This window comes from Microcebus murinus, chromosome 20, assembly GCF_040939455.1.
Source record: "Microcebus murinus isolate Inina chromosome 20, M.murinus_Inina_mat1.0, whole genome shotgun sequence".
Taxonomy (NCBI): Eukaryota; Metazoa; Chordata; class Mammalia; order Primates; family Cheirogaleidae; genus Microcebus; species Microcebus murinus.
The window spans coordinates 41,464,437-41,488,722 of record NC_134123.1 but is presented as its reverse complement, the minus strand read 5'-3'; the positions used below and the strand labels follow the sequence as shown (position 1 = coordinate 41,488,722).

The 24,286-nt window shown below is 38.1% G+C and overlaps 1 protein-coding gene and 1 pseudogene across 1 annotated transcript; one reads left to right on the top strand and one right to left on the bottom strand.

The window, feature by feature from the left end:
• Positions 1 to 1,953: 1,953 nt before the first annotated feature.
• LOC142862639 (uncharacterized) lies at positions 1,954 to 17,065 on the bottom strand. Its single transcript, XM_075995960.1, is given in 3 exon segments — positions 1,954 to 5,036; positions 16,183 to 16,278; positions 16,792 to 17,065. Coding segments are annotated over 3 exon segments (2,094 nt in total). The 5' UTR covers positions 16,826 to 17,065; the 3' UTR covers positions 1,954 to 3,072.
• Positions 17,066 to 23,934: 6,869 nt separating this feature from the next.
• Positions 23,935 to 24,052, top strand: LOC142862951 (uncharacterized; annotated as a pseudogene).
• Positions 24,053 to 24,286: the final 234 nt, after the last annotated feature.

Below are 24,286 nucleotides of genomic sequence, written 5' to 3'. Positions count from 1 at the left end.
GGATTGCATCCCAAATCACTGATGAAATTTTCAATCAAAAACTGCCATAATCCCTGAGATTCCGAGAGTCAGTGACCAAACTGTTGGCCACAGTTAGATGACTAAAAATGAAAACTGTGTGTTGCACACTGCACTCATTAAAATGAAAGAAGATAGAGTCATGTAAAATAAATTATCTAAGATTCAAATTTCAGATAAAGATTCCAATTATTTTCAATACACAGAAATCATTCTATTATATTCTAACAATGAAAATACATACTCATAAGTAGATTCTAGATGGATGCCTATGTTGTACTATAAGTAATTCACAGAAAATTATATTCAAACTTATTTATTTACCTAAACTCTCTATTAAGAGAATGCCAAATTCTCATTTTTCTGTATATAGTATTTACCATATGCATCCCACACTAATTAATGCTTTACTTATTGTAATTATTTTCATATTTATGATATTATATGTTAGGATGTAATAACATTTTGCTTTTACAAAGCAAACAACACTGCATTCTGGATTTAATCCTCTGGCACTAAAAATTTATTTTCTTTCTTTGTACTTTAAGGCTCTAAATTTAACCTTAGGATGCTGAATTTCTCTAATCTTAATTAAATAATCAGAATGCTGTATGTATAGCCTATAAATGGTCTCAAGCTCTCTAGTTAATTTTTTTCCTCCAAATTAAAAAAAACTCTACACTTCTCATCAGAACTTTTAAAGTACTGTGTGAACTAGCTGGGGGTGAATGCAACAGTGAGAATATTGTAGCCCAAGCACAGACAGAAACAAGAATGGCTTAGATACAGTTGTAGAAGGGAATAAAGACAAAAATGGACCAAAATTAGAAATAATTATGAAATGAAAGCAGCAGAACTTCCACTTATAAATTCTGAGAGTTGGTTGTTCTGTAGGTCCCTTCACTCCACATGTATAATCAGTGATTTTTTTACCCTGGACATTTTCAATCTCTTCTCTGGAGCCACAAGCTCACTCCCACAGAAATATTGACTGCTATTTATGAAGCATCTGTTACATATCTAACACTGTTCTGTCCTTATTTATTCTATTTAAATATAAAATCAACTCCATAATTTATAAATCCTTCTTAGTGTTTACCTGAACAAAGTAGCCTGATAATGTCAATAAATCAATTGGTTCGATCACCAAAAGTAAAAGAAACAGTAACCAAAAAGGTGCTTTCTATATGCTTCCCAAATTAAAATGAAAATATAGAATGTAATAAGTAAAATGAAATTACTACACTGCGGAATTACTCATACCTTCAGGTAATTTTATGAGCACCACTAAGTTTTATAACAATCCTTGTTGCAATTGCAGATCAGGTCATACAAGCTATATTTAATGAACTTTGAAATAATAAAATAACATAGTAGACCTAGCATGAGTAATAAGGATATAAGAACAGAGCACTGGCATGGGCAGGTTTCGATTCAGAAGCTTTAGGGTTTTAAACAATTAATTCAACATAAAGCGAACAAAATATTTCCTTTCAGAATCTTTGAAGTTTCTAGTTTGCTAGTAAATTCTCAACACTTTTGAAATTACCCATTTTTTCTAATATTCTTCTTTTCTGTTCAAAATAGGCATACATCCACATTCACACAAACATAATTACTTACTCTGTAAATATACTACAACTATAGTTCATCTTAACCATGATGTATTTGTATATCTGATTCAATATAAATAAAAAACATGCTTATTTTTGTTTCACTGGCCAGGCAGGTTGCATGTTGAAAGAAAAATGCAGGATAGAATGTAACAACTACTCATTCTGTGTTCAGAGATGTATGGCTTTTTGATAAGTGCAAAATATTTATTATAAGCATTACAGTAACAATGTAATTATAAACGTAATGAAAAAAAGCTTTGGGAACAGTATTCTTCAAAGTAGAGCAACTGATAAAAGTATCAAAAATGATGTCTTTGTATTGTGTAGCCCGACAGTACATTTTTACAATCGATTTCCTCCAACTTTGAGTAACATAGGATAGGTTAATGTTGTTGGCAAAATAGCACTTTATTCAATCAACAACATATTGGAAACAGTAAAAACATTTTTAATTTAATGAAACAAATTAAGTTTACATGTAATCTAAAAATATTCCAAATTACATTCTATTTTATTATCATAATGTGCAATAGTAAAACAAGTTATTTCTAATATTGTCATTTTTTCATTCTGATCATAATGAGAATATTACTCTATATACCTACATCATACATCACTTGAAATACTGGTTTTTATAAGATAACTCCATAGTACCTCTTCATTTCATAAATCTTACATCTCAGTGTTTTTAATTTCCCATGGAAAAGTATATGAATAATGCCTACTTAATACAGAAAGACTTCTAACAAATGTGATGCAGCTATCATTAACCACACACATTCACATACATGCTAAGAATGAAAGCATACCATCAATTGTATTTAAAGTTGAATAATATCAGTATTTGCTTGTGAAAAATAGCAAAAAAAAATATACTTTATTACATTTTCACCAAATCCTGACCACAAAGCATATTTTACATGTAATTATAACTCTCACAAAATCTCTGTCTTTTTAAAAGCTGACATACAAATAAATCAACTATTTTAACTGGGTTGTTCTCTATAATCAACAATCTGGTTTTAAAAAATGTGTGAACGTGTTAGTGCATTAGTGTATTGCACTGTGAGTCCTCTGATATATGTTTTGACTTGATTCTTCAGTAATTGCATTCTGAAATTTATTAAGGTAGTTTTAAGTAGCAATTGTTTGTTTTTCTTAAAGGTATATCTTTTGCATAAATATTTTTTCACATTCATTATATTTGTAGGGTTTCTATCTCTTAAAATTTTGGTGATGTTGAGCAATATTTGAGAAGATATTGGAGCATTTCTTTCAGTGTAAGTTCTCCCATGTCCAGTAAGATCTCTGTTATAACTAAAGGTATTCTCAGCAGTCTACATTATTATTTTTTTTACTTTAAGTATAAGTACTGTTGTGCATTTTAAGGCTAATACTTTGGTAAAGCACTTACATACTCATTATATTTATCTCGTTTTTATCTAGTATGATTTCTTTGATGTGGAATAAGATGTGAGCAGTTATTAAAGACTTTGCCACAATTTTCATATTTGTAGAATTTTTCTCTGATATGAATTCTTTTATGTACATTAAGGGGTGAGCACTGGGAAAATGCTTTGCCACATTCCTCACATTTGTATGGTTTCTCTCCTGTATGGATTCATTTATGTAGAGTGAGGTCTCTGAGGCGAATAAAGGCTTTGCCACATTCTACACATGTTTAGGGTTTCCCTCTAGTATGAATTCTTTTATGTTGAGTAAGGGTTGAGAACTGTGTAAAGAGTTTGCCACATTCCTCACATTTGTAGGGTTTCTCTCCAGTGTGAATTCTTTTATGTTGAGTAAGAGTCCAGCACTGGATAAAGGCTTTGCCACATTCCTCACATTTGTAGGGTTTCTCTCCTGTGTGAATTCTTTTATGTAGAGTAAGGTGTGTGCACCAGGTAAAGGCTTTGCCACATTCCTCACATTTGTAGGGTTTCTCTCCAGTATGAATCCTTTTATGTCGACTAAGGTTTGTGCACTGGTTAAAGGCTTTGACACATTCCTCACATTTGTAGGGTTTCTCTCCTGTATGAATTCTTTTATGTTGAGTAAGGTATGCACACCTGGTAAAGGCTTTGCCACATTCTTCACATTTGTAAGGTTTCTCTCCGCTATGAATTATTTTATGTTGATTAAGCTGTTTGCACCAGATAAAGGCTTTCCCACATTCCTCACATTTGTATGGTTTCTCTCCAGTGTGAATTCTTTTATGTCCAGTGAGGTCATTAAGCCAGGTAAAGGCTTTGCCACATTCCTCACATTTGTAGGGTTTCTCTCCTGTATGAATTCTTTTATGTTGAGTAAGGTATGCGCACGTGGTAAAGGCTTTGCCACATTCTTCACATTTGTAAGGTTTCTCTCCGCTATGAATTATTTTATGTTGATTAAGCTGTGTGCACCAGGTAAAGGCTTTCCCACATTCCTCACATTTGTATGGTTTCTCTCCAGTGTGAATTCTTTTATGTCCAGTGAGGTCTTTAAGCCAGATAAAGGCTTTGCCACATTCCTCACATTTGTATGGTTTCTCTCCAGTATGAATTCTTTTATGTTGAGTAAAGTGTGTGTACCAGGTAAAGGCTTTCCCACATTCCTCACATTTGTATGGTTTCTCTCCAGTATGAATTATTTTATGCACAGTGAGGTCACTTAGCCAGATAAAGGCTTTGCCACATTCCTCACATTTGTATGGTTTCTCTCCAGTGTGAATTCTTTTATGTCGAGTGAGGCTGTAGAGCCAGGTATAGGCTTTCCCACATTCCTCACATCTGTATGGTTTCTCTCCTGTATGAATTCTTTTATGTCCAGTGAGGTCACTTAGCCAGATAAAGGCTTTGCCACATTCCTCACATTTGTATGGTTTCTATCCTCTATGAATTTTTTTATGTCGAGTGACTACATCAAGCTGGGTAAAGGCCTTCCCACATTCTTCACATTGGTAGGGTTTCTCTCCAGTGTGAATTCTCTTATGTATAGTAAGTTTGGAGGAACACTTAAAGTCTTTTCCACATTCTTCACACTTGTAAGGTTTCTCTCCGGTATGAATTTTCCTATGTCCAGAAGGTTCTGAGCTGTGGTTTATCATCTTGCCAAATTCATTACATTTGAATCTTTTCTCACCAGTATGTTCTATCTTATGTATATTGAGATTTGAAGATTTGGTAAAGACTTTTATACATTTATAACATTTGACGTTTTTCCTATGGGTATTTGACGAACACTGGGTAAGACCATCGTAACATACTTTCTGCCTCTTACACTCACCCACACACTCCCTGGCTTTTCTTAAGTGTACATTTTCAGGGCTACAGGTTCCATATAGTCTCATTATTGATTTCTGAGACGAATCTTTTATGCCCTGCCCTGGCAATAGGTCTTGGGTGCAATGGGAAGACAGTTCTGAAAGAAAGAAAAATAACAAAATATTTCACTAACTAGACTCAAGTGAATATACTTCACAATTTGAATATATATGACTATACCAAGCACATTAGCAAGAAAGCACAACAGAATACCATGATCTCACTTCCATCATAGAGGTATGACCTTAAAAATATACTTGCAAACATGACTTTTTGAGAAATCATAACGGCTATGAATTCATAACACCCTAGTTGAGAATGGCATCAACAACCATATGGAAGTGGAAGGAAAGCTTGTGACATTTACCCACCAAAGCCCTTCCTCCCCTCTGATATAGAGCAATCACTTTAGTAGTAAAATCTCATCTTTTGGATTCCCTGTGAAAAGAGAATATGACTATTGACACATGTGTCCAAAGATCTCTTTTTTGATGGTGTTTCCAAAGGCTGGCTTCTATCTTCCATGACAACTACCTCACCCTCAAGGAAAGATATTCACATATCAAAAATACAATTCTGCAGTATTACAATCATGGTGTAAAAGCATTTAATTATGCTATAAAATTTGAAAGAGAAAATAAAAGCCATCATTGCCGCATGTTAATTTTTATACAACATGAAAATACATAATTACTGGCATCTACATTGTAAAGTTGAGGGCAAATGTAAAGGTTAAAAATTTTGTATGCAACTGACGTGAAGTAGTTACTAGTTTAACATATGTTGTGACTTCAAAACATTTTAGGAAATTCTCATAGCGAACATCAGGAAAATGTTCTTAGAAATACACAAAGGAAGATGAGCAAAGAAAAAAGATATGTCATTAAAAATCAGTGAGGCACAATGCAGGACAAATGGAGAGGAAAGAAAGAAAAAAATAGTGACAATAGGTATATAAAATAATTAACATTAGGGTAATTGTAAGCCCTTCCCTTTGAGTAAATTATGGAAATATTTATGTACTAGTATCTCTGGTCAGAAGACAAAGTTAAATAAAGGCATTAAATAACCCAACTATAATCTCTCTAAAGAGACTTGACTTCATGCCTGGTGAAAACAATATACTAACACTGGCAGGACATAAGATATATCATGAAAACCTTAAGCATATAAGAGCAGTGGAATTCAAAATTATATTCAGCACATTACATTTGAAGTGAAAATATTATGGTTTATAAAATATACTTCAAGTCAAAACTGCCACAAGAGACAAACAAGGACATTTACTATAAAAAGAGGTCATTCACTGAGAACCTATGAAAATAATACATATATATGACATCTATTTTTACCTCACATCAAGTTTCTCAAAGATATGTAAAAAAAAGCATTGACATAATTGAAGATATGAACTGCAAAATAATAGGATACTTTGATATTCCACTTTCAATAATAATAGAGCCAGTCAAATTATTAATAAGAAAACAGAAGATTAGAAAACACTCTAGAGCAATGACACCTCACAGATTCACAGAGAACACTCTATAGAATAATAGTAGAATATACAATCTTGATAGCTCATATATCATTCTTCCTAAAAAACTACCTTTTCAGCCACAAAACAAGTCGTAACCCATTTTAGAAAATTGAAATTTTACACACACTTTAAATTTTGACCAGAATTGAATGAAACTGTAAATACATAACACAAGAAACACAGGAAAACTCACAAATATATGAAGATAAACAACACACTCTTGAACATGTTCTTGTTCAAGGGAAGAAGACCTGATGTTGTGAAGATGTCCAAAGTGATCTACACGTTAAATGCAATTCCTTTCAAAGTCTCAATTTTATTTTGTTTCAAAAATAGAAACAGCAATCCCCAAAATAATATGAAATCTCAAGAGACTGCAAAGATCTGAACAATCATCAAAAAGAAAAAGAGTGCTATAGGTACCCACAGTTCCCCATATTAAAAAAAAATCCTACAGTGGTCAATGAAGTTTTCCACTGGCAGAAAGACAGACTCTTGCCTGAATGAATCAGAGAGAAACACAAATATAAACACTTGCATATGTTGTAAACTAAAGAGGTATCTTCAAACCCATATATTTTTTCACCATTATTGACAAAAGCTGGTAGATGCAAGCAACCCAAACTGTCCTTACTAAACAAAAGGACAAATACAAGTAGAAATTTGGAAATAATAGATTAGTTCTCAGGTTTAAAAACCCAGATAATCTAATAATGTCCACAGTAGAGATAAACCTTGATGACATTATGCTTAATGAAATGTCAGTTACAGTAAATCAGATGTTTTATGATTATAATTGTATGATATTTCTAAACCAGTTACACCCCGAGAAACAGAAAATGTAATGGAGTTTATCAGCACTTAGGCAAGGGGGGAAAATGGGTAGTTTTCTCACGTGTATTAAATTTTAGTTTCACACAATACATATATTCTAGAGATATATTGCATAATGATGGACATATATTTAAAGAGACTGATGTGAATAATTAAATGTAAATCAGGTTGTCATGTTTGTGGTTTTACAATAATTAAAATAAAAATTATATCTGAAGGAGATACACAGTTATGAAGTTTTTCAAAACTTTCTTACATTTGACAAAACTGTTTCTTTTTCTTAATTTAGAAATATTATGGGAGTAAATCATTTAGATAACATATATTGCTTTTGCACTGACTGATTGGACTACAACTGTGCCCATGCATAGATTGTGTGCACCACATCCATTAGGTGTCAATTTTCCCAATGCCTACACCCACTTCCTACTGCCCAATACCTGCTGAATTTTATTTCCATTTGTTAACGTAGGTGTTGATCAATTGGCAACAATATGATAATGAGTATGCGTGGTGCTTGCTTTTCCATTTTTGTGATACTTTAATTCAAAGAATGGGCTCCAACACAATCCAGGATAATACAAGCGTTATTTAACCACTGATTTTTTGAGACTCAGCAGTACTCCATGGTATACATACACTAATTTTTATATGTATTTATACATATATTTATATATATGTATTAGTAAGTACCGAGGTTGTTTCCCCATCTTTGCAATTGTAAATCTTTAGGCCATAAACATTCAAGTCAAGATATCTTTATTTTAAGATGACGTTTTTACATTGGGTAGATTCCAGATTGTGGGATTGCTGGATCAAACGGTAGTTCTTCATTTAGAATTTTGGGGATCAGGCAAGATGGTGGATGAGAAACACTGCCAGGCAGACTGTCTCTGCAGAAAAGACAGACTCTGACAAATAAGAAGAAAGAAGCAAGCAGACAAGTATACAGCCGGCGAGGGTTGGAAGGAGGGGTACCGGAGACTACCAGAGACCCCATGGGAGGAGGTTGTGGAGGAGAACTGGAAGCAGAGACCTCCTGAATAGCCTAAAGACCAGCGGCAAGGGTAGGTTGAACTGTTAACTTTCCCCTCCCTTGCATCTCAGACTGCTGGTGGGCTCCCCAGTGGTAGGAGAGACCTGCCGACATCAGCCCAGAGTGCCCCTCCCTGACAGCTTTTACAGGAAGCAGAGAACAGAACTTTGACCCCTGTTGATGGCATTGGTGGTGCCTGAGGGCAGGCTGACCCAACCCAGCTCTGCCCAGACTCACTCCAAGATCAGTCCCCACTGAGGGGGAGAATGAGGATACATCCAGAAGTCCCAGGGACCGACCCACCACCTGAGCCACTGGAGTGCCTTTCTATTGGAACAAGAGCTGGATACAACACCCAAAAACAACAGTATAGCCTGCTCCTCCAAGCAAGCACCACCTGCTGACAGGGAGGACACCCTGCACACCCTCTTCATGGCACCTACTGATCCATCATACACGGTGTGGTTGAATCTCACCCACAGAAACCACCTACTGGCTCAGAGACTAAACAAGGTGTGTCAGTATCCAAACAAAAACCTAAAGGCAAGAAGCAACAACTGATCCAGATGGGAAGAAATTAGTGGAGGAACTCTGGAAATGTGAGGAACAAAACAGAAAGCACACCCCCAAAGAGGAGCACCGGACCCTTAGATATGGGCAATAATCAAAATCAGACCTCTAAAATGACAAAAAAAAGAATTTCAAATGTGGATCATAGGAAAATTCAATGACTTGCTAGAACACTGGGACAACCAACACAAAGAAAACACAAAAAGACTCCAGGACCGGGAACAAAAACTCACTAAAGAAATAGAAACACTGAAGAAAAATCTAACGAAACACCTGTAAATGAAGAATCAATTCAGAGAACTACAAAACACAGTGGAAAGCCTCAAGAACAGGGTAGAACAAACAGAAGGAAATTTCAGAGATTGAAGATGACACCTTCCAATTAAATAAACCAGTTACAGACATAGAACAGAGAAACAAAAGAAAAGAGTAAAGCCTACGAGAGATGTGGGATTATGTGAAGAAACCTAATGTGAGGGTCATAGGGTTCCCAGAAGGGGAAGAAGACAACACTCAAGGGTTGGACAAGCTATTAGAAGATATAATAGAGGAAAATTTCCCAGGCCTTTCTAAAAATCTTCAGATACAAGTTCAAGAAGCTCTGAGGACACCTGGGAGATTCAATGCAAACAGGAAGACGTCACAACATGCAGTTATCAGACTGACCAAAATATCAACTACAGAGGCCCTTCTATGAGCTGTAAGATGAAAGAAGCAAGTAAAATACAAAGGAAAAGCAATCCAAATAACTCCAGACTTCTCTTCTGAAACTTTACAAGCAAGGAGAGACTGGGGTACCATTCTCACTCTTCTGAAACAGAATAATGCCCAGCCTAGAATCTTATTCCCTGCAAAACTAACTTTTGTATATGAAGGAGAAATCAAGACATTCTCAGATAAGCAAAGTCTGAGGGAATTCACCAAGACAAGACCAGCCCTTTAAGAAGTACTCAAAACAGTGTTACCCACGGATCAGCACAATAAACACAAATGTAAATCTACTCAAAGCTAAAGATCAAAGCCCAGATACCACAATGGCTCAAGAGAGAAAACAAAGGAACCAAGTTCAACCCAATATAATGAACAGAAATCTGCCCCCCCATCAGTAATCTCAATAAATGTAAATGGCTTGAACTCCCCACTCAAGAGACATAGGCTGGCCAAATGGATAAAAAAATACAAGCCAAGTATCTGCTGCATTCAGGAAACACATCTAACCTGCAAGGATGCAGTTAGATTAAAGGTAAAGGGGTGGAGAACAATATTTCAAGCAAACCTTGCAAACCTTGCAACCTTGGTGCACCCAGATTCATAAAGCAAACTCTACTTGATCCAAAAAAATGGATAAACAACAACACCATAATAGTCAGAGACTTTGACACCCCACTGACAGCACAGGACAGATCCTCCAAACAGAAAATCAACAGAGAAATAATTGACTAAAACAGAACTCTAGAACAAATGGACATGACTGACATTTACAGGACATTCTACCCCAAAACCACAGAATATACACTCTTCTCATCAGCTCACAGGCCATTCTCTAAGAGTGACCATATCCTAGGACACAAAACATGTCTCCCACAATTTAAAAAAATAGAAATTATACCATGTATTTTTTCAGACCACAATGGAAAAAATGTAGAAATCAACCCTCACAGGAGTTCTCATTTCTACACAAAGTCATGGAAACTAAACATCCTTCTGCTCAATGATCACTTCGTAAACCGGGAAATCAAGATGGAAATCAAAGGATTCTTTGAACCAAATGACAAAGGAGACACAAGTTACCAAAACCTGTGGGACACAGCTAGAGTAGTCCTAAGATGAAAGTTTATTTCCATAAATGCCTATATTCAAAAGTCAAAAAGATCAAAAACAGACAACCTAATGCATCATCTCAAAGAGCTGAAAAAAGAACAGACCAACCCCAAAATCAGCAGAAGAAGTGAAATCATTAGATCAAATCAGAACTAAACAAAATTGACAATAGGGAAACTATATGGAAAAAAACCCAAAAAGTTGGTTCTTTGAAAAAATAAACAAAATTGACACACCTTTGGCTAGACAAACCAAAAGCAGAAAAGAAAAATCTCTAATAAACTTCATCAGGAATAAAGGAGAAATTACAACTGATGCCATGGAGATACAAGATATCATTTATAAATACTACAAAAACCTCTATGCACACAAACTGGAAAATGTGGAGGAAATGGACAATTTCTTAGAAACACACAGTCTCCCTAGGCTCAACCAGGAAGAAATAGAATTCCTGAACAGACCAATATCAAGTACTGAAATGGAAACAGCAATAAAAAAACCTTCCTAAAAAGAGAAGTCCTAGACCAGATGATTTCACAGCCAAATTTTACCACACCTACAAAAAAGAATTGGTGCCTATCCTGCAAAAATTATTTCACAAGATCGAGAAGGATGGAATACTCCTCAACACATTTTATGAAGTGAACATAACTCTGATACAAATACCAGGAAAAGATGCAACAAAAAGAAAACTGCAGACCAATATCCGTTATGAATATAGACGCAAAAATTCTCAACAAAATCCTAGCCAATGTAATCCAGGTGCTTGTCAAGAAAGTAATCCATCACAAGAAAGTGGGCTTCATCCCAGGGATGCAGGGATGGTTCAACATACGCAAATCTATAAATGTAATTCACCAGGTAAAAAAAAAGCAAAAACAAAGATGATATGATCCTTCAATAAATGCAAAAAAAACATTTGACAAAGTTCCACACACTTTTATGATAAGAACGCTCAACAAAATAGGCATAGACTTACCATAGGCTTACCTAAAAATGATACAAGCCATATATGACAAACCCACAGGCAATATCATAATGAATGGAGAAAAATTGAAAACATTCCCACTTATAACTGGAACAAGACAAGGATGCCCACTATCTCCACTCCTTTTCAACATAGTGCTGGAATTCCTCGATACAGCAATCAGATAAGAAAGCAGAATTAAGGGCGTCCAAATGGAAGCAGAAGAGATCAAACTCTCACTCTTTGCTGATGACATGATATTATACATAGAAAACCCCAAGGATTCAACCAAAAGACTCCTTGAACTGATAAAAGAATTTGGTAAAGTCTTAGGATAAAAAAATCAATACACAGAAATCAGAGGCATTCATATACGCCAACAACAGTACAAGTGAGAACCAAATCAAAGACTCAATTCCATTCCAAATAGCAACAAAGAAAATGAAGTACCTTGGAATATATTTAACTAAGGAGGTAAAAGACCTCTACAGGGAGAACGATGAAACACTGAAGAAAGAAATAGCAGAGGATGTAAACAGGTAGAAAGAAGAAAATACCATGCTCATGGGTTGGCAGAATCAACATTGTTAAAATGTCAATACTACCCAAAGTGACCTAGAGAGCCAATGCAATCCCTATTAAAACATCATCATCATTTTTCACAGATATAGAAAAAATAGTTTTACGTTTTGTATGGAACCAGAGAAGATCCCGTATAGCAAAATCAATCCTAGGCAATAAAAACAAAATAGGAGGTATCAATTTACCAGATTTCAAACTACACTACAAGGCTATAGTCATTAAAAGAGCATGGTATTGGCACAAGAACAGAGACATTGACCAGTGCAACAGAACAAAGAACCCAGATATAAAACCATCCTCATATAGCCAATTAATCTTTGACAAAGCAGACAAAAACATACATTGGGGAAAAGAATTCTTATTCAATAACTGGTGCTGGGAAAACTGGATAGCCACATGTAGAAGACTGAAACAGGACCCACACCTTTCACCTCTCACAAAAATCAACTCACACTGAGTAACAGAGTTCATCATTAGGTATGAAACTATTGGAATTCTACAGGAAAACATTGGAAATACTCTTCTAGACATTGGCCTAGGCAAAGAATTTATGAAGAAGACTCCAAAGACAATCACAGCAGCAACAAAAATAAATAAATGGGACCTGATCAAAGTAAAAAGCTTCTGCACAGCCAAATAAACTGTCAAGACAGCAAACAGACAACCCACAGAATGGGAGAAAAATTTAGCAAGCTACATATCCAATAAAGGGCTGATAAATAGAATCTATTTACAACTCAGGAAAATCAGCAAGAAAAAAAATCAAACAACCCTATCAAAAAATGGGCAAAGGACATGAACAGAAAATTCTCAAAAGGAGACAGAATAATGGCCAACAAACATATGAAAAAATGCTCAACACCTCTATCAGGGAAATGCAAATCAAAACCACAATGAGATATCACTTAACTCCAGTGAGAATGGCCTTTATCAAAAAGTCCCCCAAAAATAAATGCTGGCATGGATGCAGAGAGAGAGGAACACTCCTACACTGCTGGTGGGACTGCAAACTAGTTCAACCTCTGTGGAAAGCAATATGGAGATACCTCAAAGTGATACAAGTAGATTTACCATTTGATCCAGCAATTCCACTACTGGGCGTCTACCCAAAAGATCAAAAGTCACTTTATGAAAAAAGACACCTGCACTCGAATGTTTATAGCAACACAATTCACAATTGCAAAGTTGTGGAGACAACTAATTCATGAGTGGATTAATAAAATGGCGGTATATGTATACCATGGAGTACTACTCAGCTTTAAGAAACAATGGTGATATAGCACCTCTTGTATTATCCTGGGTTGAGCTGAAACCCATTCTACTAAGTGAAGTAACTCAAGAATGGGAAAGGAAGCACCACAGGTACTCACCAGCAAATTGGTATTAACGGATCAACAATTCAGTGGACATATAGGAATAACATTTATCGGGTGTCAGGCAGATGGAAGGGGGGAAGACGGGATGGGCATATACAAACACAATGAGTGAGATGTGCAACGTTTTGGGGATGGTCACGCTTTAGGCTCTGATTTGAGGGGTGAGGCAGGGCATGGGCTGTATACGTAACCTTACCAATTGTACCACCATAATATGCTAAAACAAAATAAATTAATTAAATTAATTAATTAATAAAAAACAGGGGACCAGTTCACTGTCCCTCAGACTACTGGAGGGCAGGACTATAGTTTAAAAAAAACTATGAACAAATTGCTATGCACACTGCACATATCTTATTTTGAAATAAAAAAAAAAAAATGGGCAAAAACACCCACACATGGCCCGCGGGCTGTAGTTTGAGGACGCCTGTTTTCATTGAACCACATATTGACTTAAAGTGTATGCAGGGAGTTGTAATGTCATATAAAATTATAATACCTAGGTGAAATCAAACACACAATAAACTGACGTCAAGGAAACTACCCTAGGCCGGGTGCGGTGGCTCACGCCTGTAATCCTGGCATTCTGGGAGGCCGAGGTGGGTGGATTGCTTGAGGTCAGGAGTTTGAAACCTGCCTGAGCGAGATCCCAACTCTACTAAAAAAATCAAAAGTAACTAATAAACCAACTAAAAATATATATACAAAAAATTAGCCAGGCATGGTGGTGCATGACTGTGGTCCCAGCTACTTGGGAGGCTGAGGCAGGAGGATTGCTTGAGCCCAGGAGATTGAGGTTGCTGTGAGCTGGGCTGATGCCAAGTCACTCAATCTAGCCTGGGCAACAAAGGGAGACTCTGTCTCAAAAAAAAAGCATAGATGTTTTTCAAGGGCACAAACATTAAGTTACAAGATCCAAAAGTGTCACAGACCTAATCTACACCATGGTGTCTATAGATAATAATGTTTTGCATCTGAAAATTTGCTGAGTATAGACCATAAGTATTCTGACAACACATACAAAAAAGAATAAGTAACTGTGAGGTCATATATATTTTCACTAACTTGGTTATGTTAATCATTTCAAAACATATAAACACATCAAATCCTTACATTATCCATAATAATTATATAGTTACGCTATTCTTATTTGTGAAGAAAATTCATGACACACACAAACACATATATACACACATATAAACCTGTGAATGACACAGCCCCAGTAAGCATCAGACTAAAGAAGAGAAAATGATAGAATCAGAGTGAGTAAAAGTACAAACTAGAAGTTTAATGCACGCTCAGCACTGTTCTAAGAGCCCCAAACATTTTTAAGAAATGTAGGGAGTAGATACATTAAACTATATTAAAAGTGAGAAATTTGGGCACATAGAGTTAAATCATTAATCAGAGTTCACAATAAAAACACAATTTTGAAATGAAGTAACAATAAAAATGCTAAGTGTTCTCATAATAAGTAAGAATTTCTATAGAAACACATTTAAATTCACAATATTCACAATAAAAACACAATTTTGAAGTAAAATAACAATATATTACCCTAGATTTAGGGAGATACTAAGTGTTCTGATAATAAGTATAAATTTCTGTAGAAACACATTTAAATTCACAATATTCACAGTAAAAACACAATTTTGAAGTAAAATAACAATATATTTCCCTAGATTTAGGGCAATACTAAGTGTTCTGATGATAAGTATGAATTTCTGTAGAAACAACATTTAATCCTTTCACAAAGGATAACAAATCATAAAGCAGAAAACATACGACATCTGCTTGTGGTCATCCTGGGACTTCTGTCCCAAATACCAATATCACCACGACACTCACACATTTCAGATGTGATGCAATAAATGCAGAGAAATTAAAAAATGGTTTGTAGACAGGTGTGATGCCTCACACCTGTAATCCTAGCACTCTGGGAGGCCAAGGGGGGAGGATCGCTTGAGCTCAGGAGTTCAAGAACAGTCTGAGCAAGAGCAAGACCCCGTCTCTACTGAAAATAGAAAAATTAGCCAGAGACTGTGGAACATGCCTATAGTTCTAGCTACTCGGGAGGCTGAGGCAGGAGGATCACTTGAGCCCAAGACTTTGAGGCTGCAGTGAGCTTCCGAGATGCCATTGCACTCTACCCAGGTTGACAGAGTGACACTCTGTCTCAAAAAAAAAATGCTTTATCATAGATTTTATTAAATATACATACATATTTCCATGTCTGCAATGGAATGGAAAGCAGTCAGTACGTGCAGTCCCTTATAAATCATGAGCAGGGCTTTTGTTCTCACTCTAACCTTAAATTAACTACACTGAAGAGAAATAAAGTCCTTAGATAATTTAACGGTAAGGGACAGGGAAGCCTGTATCAAAGATTAAGATAAGGAAACTCAAGCTTGCCAGAACCATGGAAGCAGAGTTTTGCAAACCGCTTTTCAAGGTCTGGCTTCCTCCTTGACATTTGGACCTCTCTCCTGTCCGTCACCTGCTTCATTCACTGCCACCTACCTGGGTGTTTGGCGACTGTCTCATTTGTCTTCACTTTCCAGGGCTCTGTTCTTTGCTCCAGACAGGTGATCAGGTCTGGCTTAGAGGCAACAAGACCTGTTTTATTTGAAGAAAAGTGACATGACATTTTTGAGATTCTTCCATTACCAATGGTGTACTGTGCTCAGTAGAGAAATGGGAACAGTACAGAAGACCCTAAAAAAAAATTAATCCCAAAACACTAATGCCTGACAGACACTTTATAATATTTAGAAAGTACTTAAAATTTGGGGGGTCCTTAGCTCCATTACCCAATACTTGTGGAATCAAATATTGGTGGTGGAAATTGGATTGTAAACTGTGAGCAACAAAATCTTATGCCACCAAATTTTTGGAATTATCACTAACAAAGAGTGAAAGATACTGATCAGTTCAAGAAAGAGAAAGATTAATGTCAAGATAAAAATGATTGAAGATTTTCTTTCTTATACCAAGAAATTTCCATTTTTCCTTGGAAACAAACATCTGAACTTCACTCATGCAAAGCAGAAAATCCCAGAAAAATTCTGCATAAGTAGAATATAAAATTCTTAGTGGGGAATAAAAATTATATATTGAGATGATCTTTACCCACAAACACCAAATTTCTGTAGTTCTCTAACATCACATCCCTATAGAAATTCCGCTGAGCATTGTCAAGACATGCCCACTCCTCCAGAGAGAATTCTATGGCCACATCCCTGAATGTCAACAGTCCCTGAAAAACAAAACAAAATGAAACACATATTTACCAAGTGGTCATGTGGAGATTTCACTGTTGGTGAAATAACAGAGTAAAGAGAAATGGTTCTGACTCATATGAGTAACTGGAATTATTCAAAACGACAATTTTTAACACAGAAATATTCTCTAATGTGTTATCTGACTCTGGGGAGAGACAATGACATAAGGTCCACAAAACTCATGTAGATATTATAGTTTTTTGACAGATAAGGTATAAAATTCAAGTTACCAACACAGGCATTTATATTTTTGAGTACTATATTTATATCATACAGCACAAGTCATGTATATTTTTCAGATAGAAAAGTCATGTTCAATTACATGGTATTAATACTTCTTCAGTGTTACAAAGATTTCAATATGTACAACAATGAACTACAAATCCTATTAAAATAGATTTTCATTTCAAATATCTGGGGCGAAGTTGAGTTGCTGAATTTCTAACAAGCTCAGCAGTGACATCAACGCTTCTGGCCAAAAGGGAATATTTTTCAAACAATTGGAAAGCAGCAGAGCCTGCCTTTATCTCAGTTCATCTAACCAGGAAAGAAAGATGAGAGCCTTTATTTTCCAAAGCAGGTTATATGCAAAGGGAATCTAAAAAGAAAACGGGAGCTTCCAGATAAAATGTGATGGTTTATGCCCATGATTAGGTAAAACTACCCAAGGTATTTAATAATTAAGAAAAAAAATAATTAACTCTATACTAGAAAAATGATAGAAAACACGTTAGCCAAGTGAATAAAATTAATGTCAACTATAATACAACAAATTAGTATCAGGTGTCAATGCACACAGACATACCACCACTGCTGTGATATTTTGATATTTTTAGCCAAAGGAAAAAAGTAAATTATAGTCTGAATCTAATCCTGAACATCAGTTTTATGCAAAGTTCAAGCTACTGATATCTATTTTGTTCTGTAATCTCTAATGAGGTATTTAAATAGTCTTTCTTTAGTATCCTACAGAGGAAGTCTCTTCTAATTATTCTTTTTCTCAGAATGTTCTGAGTTATTCTGAACAATTAATGTGTATTCTATTAATCTTATTTTACACAGAACTGACGGAGCATGTAGATAAAACCTAAATGGTACATGTTACCCGTCTTCACTGATATCCTAGAGACTGAACTCATACCTAATAGTAATCTTGGGCATCCAAGATTCTGCTTCCAAGATGTTCAACAGCTACAAAGGGAATATTTTTAATATTGGAGGTTATAAAAGTATGGTGACAATTGTTGATAGCCTACAAGAAGCCTGGATGGAAAGAAGGCTCTAGTATATAGACAAAAAGAATTTTTCAGAGATTCTTGACTATCTTTAAGAAAAAGGGGAAAAAAAGCAGTTGAGATGAACAGATTAGGTACAGAAATCAAAGGAGAAAAATTCAAGTTTGCAAAGTCTGAACATGACATTCCGAGAGGAAAAGTGAATACAGCCACTGACCTGGGACACATTCACCTGAGAACCAGCCATTTCTTTGTCTGCTTCCTTCTCTGAAATTCCTTCTGTGTTAAGATTATCTGGAAAATTCACCCTTGCATCTTGAGAGTATGCATCTAAAGGTGTCAGCACAACCCTTCCCCCTGATACTTCCGCACCCAGAGCAAAAAGACCATGAAGTGCAGAAAAAATTGACACTGCCTTGTCCTTTATTACAAGAGAGAGTAAGGAGCGTCAAACTCCTACATAAATATCAAAATTTGAGTCTTTTCTTTCCTACTCTCAGCTCCCCTTCCCTCCCACAGTCATCAGCAATTTTTGCACAGGAGTGGATATATGGACCACACAGACCTGTCCTTATAAAATACAAGCAGAGCAGGGCCTGTGGCCTTCCTTTGGAACAATGTGTGAATTCAAGTCTCGTGGATATATCTCAGAGCCCTTGTATTTTCCCCTAGCTGCAACTTAGCACCACCATTCATTAAAATCACATCCATGGTCCCACCTAGACCAATGGACACTCTGTAGGAGAGGGCACAGGTGATGGTGCCTGGAGGGAGAATCTCTTAGAATGTGCCTACAAATCATTTGGTAATCTGGAGCCCACTCTAAGTAATGTGATCCTAGAGCCAAGGAATTCATCCAAGGGGTCCATGAATTGGCTTCCTGAAAAAGTCCCCTGTGAATGCTGGCGTTGCTTCTCCTAGACCCACTATGAGAAGCACTCAGCTATAGACAGCAAGAACAGCACATAGAGAGCATCACACCCAACACTCTTATGACAAAAATACTTTTGGTCCAAAGTGAAGACCACCAATTGCCAGCCTGAAACATGGCATTCTACTAAAAGATTACAGAGGCTAGAGAAAACGGCAGTGTCTGAGTAAGTCTGCATTTCGAAAACAACATGAGCCATGCCTTAATGCTACATTTCCTGGGCATGTAGGATGTGTTCGCAAGTATGTTGCATCAGTGGTCCCCAACCTTATTACAGGTACCTGGGACCATTTTCAAGGAAGACAATTTTCCCCCACACTGGGGAGTTGGAGTATGGTTTGGGGATGATTCAATTACATTGCATTTTTTTGTGAATTTCAAATTACTACATTGTAACACATAATAAAATAATTCTACAACTCGCCATAACTGGTGGATCACTGTGTTACAGTGGTGGAAAGTTCCAAGTTTGGGAGTTAATTCTCATAATACCCTGGGAGGTGAATACCAAAGTCCCCATAATTTCCAGAATTTAGGTGATGGGCCCACCCTGTTTCCTTTATTTTTCTTTCTTTCTTTCTTTCTTTCTTTCTTTCTTTCTTTCTTTCTTTCTTTCTTTCTTTCTTTCTTTCTTTCTTTCTCTCTCTCTCTCTCTCTCTTTCTCTCTTCCCTCCCTCCCTCCCTCCCTCCCTCCCTTCCTTCCTTCCTTCCTTCTCTTTCTCTCTCTCTCTCTCTCTCTCTCTCTCTCTCTCTCTCTCTCTCTCTCTTTCTCTCTTTCTTTCTTTCTCACAGTGTCTTGCTCTGTCACCCAGGCTAGAGTGCTGTGGCATCAGCCTCACTCACAGCAACCTCCAACTCCTGGGATCAAGCGATCCTCCTGACTCAGCCTCCTGAGTACCTGGGACCTCAGGCATGCACACCATCCTCAGCTAATTTTCTCTATACACATTTTTCGTTAACCAATTAATTCCTTTATATTCATAGTATAGACAAGGTCACTCTTGCTCATGCTGGTTTTCAACTCTTGACCTTCAGCAATCCGTCTGCCTCAGCTTCCCAGAGTGCTGGGATTACAGGCCTGAGCTGCCACACCTGGCCCACCTCATTCTTTTAACTATCATGATTTTAAAAGAAAAATGTAAGGCCGGGCGTGGTGGCTCACCTAGCACTAGTACTCTGGGAGGCTGAGGCAGGCGGATTGCTCAAGGTCAGGAGTTTGAGACCAGCCTGAGTAAGAGTGAGACCCTGGCTCTACTAAAATAGAAAGAAATTAATTGGCCAACTAAAACTATATAGGAAAAATTGGCCAGGCACGGTGGCCCATGCCTGTAGTGCCAGCAACTAGGGAGGCTGAGGCAGGAGGATCGCTTGAGCCCAGGAGGTAGAGGTTGCTGTGAGCTAGGCTGATGCCATGGCACCCTAGCCTGGGTGACAGAGCAAGACTCTGTTCCAAATAAATAAATAAATAAATAAGAAAGAAAATGGTACAGAATAAAAGCTAAATATAATCAGATGGAACAGATAGACAAAGGAAAAGTGGACTGTAGTTTGCAGGGATTTTTCTATTGTCTTTATATTTACTGTCTTGTAACTTGTGCAGCAACTGCTAAATGCAGAGGAATACACAAAAGGCCTCAAAACAAATAGTCTTTTGTCCTTATCTATCTGAAAGTCTTTGCTTCAAGCCCCCCTGGTGGACCCCAGATACAAACCATGGAAGATTGGTCTCTGATCCATAAATCTCTCTTTGGTCTAATAAACTCTATCATGTCTTTTTTTTTTTTTTTTTAGACAGAGTCTCGCTCTGTCACCCAGGGCTAGAGTGCCGTGGTGTCAGCCTCACTCACAGCAACCTCCAACTCCTGGACTCAAGCGATCCTCCTGCATCAGACTCTCAAGTAGTTAGGAGTACAGGCATGTGCCATCACACCTGGTTAATATTATATATATACATACATATATATATATGTGTGTGTGTGTGTATACATACATATTTAATTTTCCAGCTAATTTTTTTCTATTTTTAGTAGACACAGGGCCTCACTCTTGCTCAGGCTGGTCTCAAACTCCCCACCTCCAGTGCTCCTCCCTCCTGGGCCTCCCAGAGTGCTGAGATGACAGGTGTGAACCTCTGTGCCCGGCCTCTATCTTGTCTTCAAGGGGTGCCTTAGAGTAATTTTAACACCAGAGGGGAGGGACGGGGACCACAGGGCCTACAGCTCCTCCCACGCATGAACCCCGCACCCCAGTCGAAATTCTTCCCTGATGACCCTGCCATAGTCCCTGCACAAGCTAGGGGAGACACAGGGCTGCACCTTGGAACCACCCGGAGGAACCCAGCTCTCAGCCGCATGGCCTGAGGGCAAAGCTGGGCTGGTGCATCCTCATGTCTGCAGACTCTGGACCGGCGGGAAACTGGGGACCTGCCCCAGCCAGTTCTGATGAGTTTCAAACCCCCTAAGCACAGCCGCCATGCACACTCACCATTTTCTCACTTCCGTGGTGCCCAGGGATCCTTCCTGCAGATGAGTCCACAGGTGAGAGGGCGGCAGAAGCAGAGGGTCACTTGAGTTCTGCAAAGCAAAGAAGAACTGAACACACAGACGACAAACCGGAACTTGGAGGACTCCAAGTAGAAAAAGACCGGGCCAGGTCCCGGAAGTCTCGCCCTCCGACTGCGTGCCTGATTGAACAGTTCCCGCACCAAGATTTCTGATTGGGTAGAGCTCCAGGCCACACCCCTCGGAGCCCTGACTGACATATAATGGGATCCCACCCACTAATGGCGGCAATCAGGGCTTTCTTTCTGGTGCTTCCCGGAGGATGTTCCCATTTAACCTTGTATATACTGTGTTTCCTCGAAAGTCAGCCGACCCCATACAATAAGCACCTGCAGGATGTGTAAGCACACGCACCATAGACGCCCCACCCCGAAAATCAGCCCTAGTGATGGGTGTGGCTACGCAGCACATCTGCACAACCCATGCGTGTCGCTGGGGGGCGGACAGAGGAAGAGCAGCCCTTCTCATCTGCCCCCTGAGAGCTCTGTGGCTAGACAGGAGACATGGGTTCTAGATGGTTCTAAAGGAAACAGAGTCAGAAGACATTCAGGATGGGATCCGGGGTTTGGAGAGTGAGGAGGATGTTCTAGAAGAAGACGACTTCACTCTATTTGAATCCATGGAGATGGTTGTACCGTGCTTAAAAAAAAACACATACCCTGAAAATAAGCCCTCGGTTGTCTTCTTGAGGGAAAATAAATAAAAGATCCTGTCTGATTTTTGGGGAAACGTGGTAGGTTATATCCATGTTGGACGTGGTGACTCACACATGTCATCCCAGCACCCTGGGAAGCTGAAGCAGGAGGATCGCTCAAGGACAGGAGTTTAAGGGAAGGCTGAGCAAGAGTGAGACCCTGTTTCTACTAAAAAAATAGAAAGAAATTAGTCGGACAAATAAAAATACATACAAAAAAATTAGCCAGGCATAGAGGTGAATGCCTGTACTCCCAGCTACTCAGGAGGCTGAGGCAGGAGGATCCCTTGAGCCCAGATGTTGGAGGCTGATGTGAGTGAGGCTGATGCCACAGCACTCTAGCCCGGGCCACACAGTGAGACTCTGTCTCAGAAAAAAAGGAAAAATAAATGTTATCTCCATTTATGAATAATGTATATCATATTCAAAATTGGAAACTGTACAATGACAAACATTTTAACATTTCAGATTTAGTAAAGGTGGTATTTTTTTACTGCTTAATGTTTCTGATGCACTTTGGTAGGTGTGGGTGTTTTCTGCTGTCCTGATCTGTCTACTTTCATCAACACCACCCTGCTTTAAGTACAGAACATTTTTAAGTGTTTTAACTTCTTATGGGAGAAGAAAACCTCATTGTGTGCTTCCCACTGGAATTTTGGCTATACTTATAAGCTTGTTCTTCCATGTGCATTTTGAAAAATCATTGCTAGGTTTTAAAAAGCTGACAGAATCTATTATGAGATCCAATGCCATGTTGAAGGCACAAAGGACAAAGGACCTCTTTATAGTATTGATTTTGTATCCCTACAAGAACAAGATAGAACTCTCTATGTGTTTAAGTCTTTGTTCATATATTTCAAGAATGCTCTTGTATTTTGTTTATATAGGCTCCACATTTCCCATTCAATTTGTTACTGATTGTATTTTTATTTTTCAAACTCACTTTATAGTATACTCTTATGTTGCATGCTTACACTGTACTGCCAAACCTGGCAGGAATTGCTGCGTGGAAACCTACATATTCCTTCCACTTTAATACAAGGGGTGAGATGCAGCCAGTTCCCTCAGGCCCTCTTTGGAGTGGAATCTCCCAGCATGCTCACCAGATCAACACCTCAACCACAGTGAACATCAGCAACCCCACAAGACACAGGAAATGAGCAGGAAGGGATGCATCAAGGTCTGGGACTTCAACCCCCTGGCAATAAGAGTCTTGTCTTTCAGCTTGACTGTCTGAATAAAGATAATTATATCCGTTTTTATAATTGCTATCTGCTGGCGGCACTCTGGTGGTGAGACAGGAAGCCAGTACTTTGCCCATTTGAGACTTGGCAGGTCAGACCTCATGCTTCAAGGCAGAACTGACATCCTCAGCTGCTGCCTGCTATGCCCTGGCTATCAGCCTGAGTTCCAAAGTCTGCTCCTCATGCCGTAATGTCACAAACATGAACAAGCACACACTACTGAGGCCCAGGGTTAGTGCTGGGAGGCGGGGGGGGTTATGGGCCACTGGGTTGGCAGGGATGCCTAGCAACAAGGTTTCTTGAGGCATCCAACAATACTCACCACCATCTACCACCATACCACCCTGGATGTGACCAATCTGATCTGATCTTGAAAGCTAACCAGGGTAGGGCCGGTTAGTACTCGGATGGGAGACCGCCTGGGAATACCAGGTGCTGTAGGCTTTTGCCACTTTTCTGTAGCATGCCTTAGAGAGTTGGGGTGATGTAGAGGAGGATGGGGCTGATGTAGGGGAGGGTTGGAAGGCCAATCCAGCCTATGAGGTTGCCACAGCTCCCATCCCCATCCACTAACACATATCATAAACACTATCTCTAACCCTAAACCTAAACCCTAATAACACTTATGTAACCCGAACACATAGCCCTAAACTGTAACCCTAAGCCCTAAACCCTAAC